Source organism: Lacerta agilis, chromosome 1, assembly GCF_009819535.1.
Source record: "Lacerta agilis isolate rLacAgi1 chromosome 1, rLacAgi1.pri, whole genome shotgun sequence".
NCBI classification, from domain to species: Eukaryota; Metazoa; Chordata; class Lepidosauria; order Squamata; family Lacertidae; genus Lacerta; species Lacerta agilis.
In genome coordinates this window covers 80802297-80804221 of record NC_046312.1, presented here as the reverse complement: position 1 = coordinate 80804221, position 1925 = coordinate 80802297, and the positions used below count along the sequence as shown (strand labels likewise).

Genomic DNA, 1925 nt, shown 5'->3' with positions numbered 1-1925 from the left:
ACCTTGTGGGGGGTTGGACTATATTTTGAAAAAAAATATGAACGAATTCCTATGCCCCACAAATAACCCAGAGATGCATTTTAAATAAAAGCACACATTCTACTCATGTAAAAACACGCTGATTCCCGGACCGTCCGCGGGCTGCATTTAGAAGGCGATTGGGCCGCATCCGGCCCCTGGGCCTTAGTTTGAGGACCCCTGAGCTAGAACAACAAACTTACTGATGACAATGATGTTCTTATCTCCTGCGAGGGAAGTATATTGTGCCAGCGTCTGCCCAAAGGAAGGGAAAAACATAAACTGGGTTGTTTTGTCTTTCAGGAAAAGCACTTAGACTGCCTGCATTTCAATTCTTGTACCTCAAAAGGCAAAATGCATAGCAGAATGGTGAAAGGAAATAATACATCAGTATCTGAATTTATTCTGTTGGGATTTGCAGAGTATCCTAAAATGCAGCTCCCACTCTCTGTTTTGTTCCTGCTGGTCTATATTATTACTGTTGTGGGAAATCTGGGATCAATCACAGTAATCAAGATGGATCCCCAACTCCACACACCCATGTACTTCTTCCTCAGCAGCTTGTCCTTTATAGACTTTTGTTATTCCTCCAATGTCACACCTCGGTTGTTGGCAAATTTAGTTACAGGCCACAAATACATTTCTTTTACTGGATGCTTGATACAGTGTTATCTTTTCATTGCTCTGGGTCTCACAGAATCCTTCATCCTGGCCATCATGGCATATGATCGGTATGTAGCCATCTGCAACCCACTGCTCTATACCACAAAGATGTCATGGAAGGTCTGCATGTGGCTGGTGGCAGTTCCCTCTGCATATGCTTTCCTAGATGCCATGATACATACCATATTCACCTTCCGCCTGACCTTCTGTGGCTCCCATGTCATCAACCACTTTTACTGTGCTGACCCAGCTCTCATGAAACTGTCCTGCTCTGACACCCATGTCAAATTGACCCTGATGTTACTTTCTGCCAGTTTCAACCTCATCAGCTCCCTTGTTGCTATTCTAATCTCCTACATTTTCATTCTCTCTGCGATCCTGAGGATACCCTCTGTCGAGGGTAGGTACAAAGCTTTCTCTACATGTGGCTTCCACCTGATGGCTGTCACCCTTTTTTATGGGACAGTTTTCATCATGTATATCAGGCGTCCTTCTAGCCTGTCCCCAGAACGGGGCAAAATAGTATCTTTGTTTTATGCAGTGGTGATTCCCATGCTGAATCCACTGATCTATAGCCTAAGGAACAAGGAGGTCAAGGGTGCCATGAAGAGACTGGTAGGGAAGTATTTTACTAATATACACCATAAACGATAATGTCTATTAATTCCTTATTTAAAGGTTAATATCCACTATTATTTATTTCCATAAATAGTGTGAAGTCTATGCTTATATAAAGAACTGTTGTGAGTGTTGTGTGTTTCTGTTCTGCTTGTAATGCCAAGGGCATTAGGCAACAAGTAACCGTGTTGGTCAACTACTGCAGCAGAATGGGTTCAGCTCTTGATCATTTTTTATCAGAGCTAGTTTCAGATTAAATTAATATTGCAGTTTTACGGCACCTGCACTTGCTGATAATTATAAAATGGGAAGCCGGCTTGCTCTTACATTGTACATTTACATAGTCTAAAGACAGAAGTGGACATTACAAATGAAATTGAAATTCTACTGAAAAATAGCAGCCTAGTGCACTGTTGTTCGAATTAGAGCTGCCCATACCATTATTATCTCTGATTTTAAGGACATGTGTTGTATAGAATGGTCATTATGATTTTGGAGCTGTGTGTAGCTATTCAAACATGACATCCAATGTATGCATGTCTGGCAGACTTGGGGATGGGAAGCCATGGGCAAAAGAAGGTGCTATCCAGAGCCTTCACTGCTCATAGACTTTTCACACATCTCTG

At 42.0% G+C, this 1925-nt stretch overlaps 1 protein-coding gene across 1 annotated transcript; it reads left to right on the top strand.

The window, feature by feature from the left end:
- Positions 1-384: 384 nt before the first annotated feature.
- On the top strand, positions 385-1335 carry LOC117043668 (olfactory receptor 5M11-like). Its single transcript, XM_033143651.1, has one exon. It carries the CDS (start codon positions 385-387, stop codon positions 1333-1335), a length of 951 nt encoding a protein of 316 aa, XP_032999542.1.
- Positions 1336-1925: the final 590 nt, after the last annotated feature.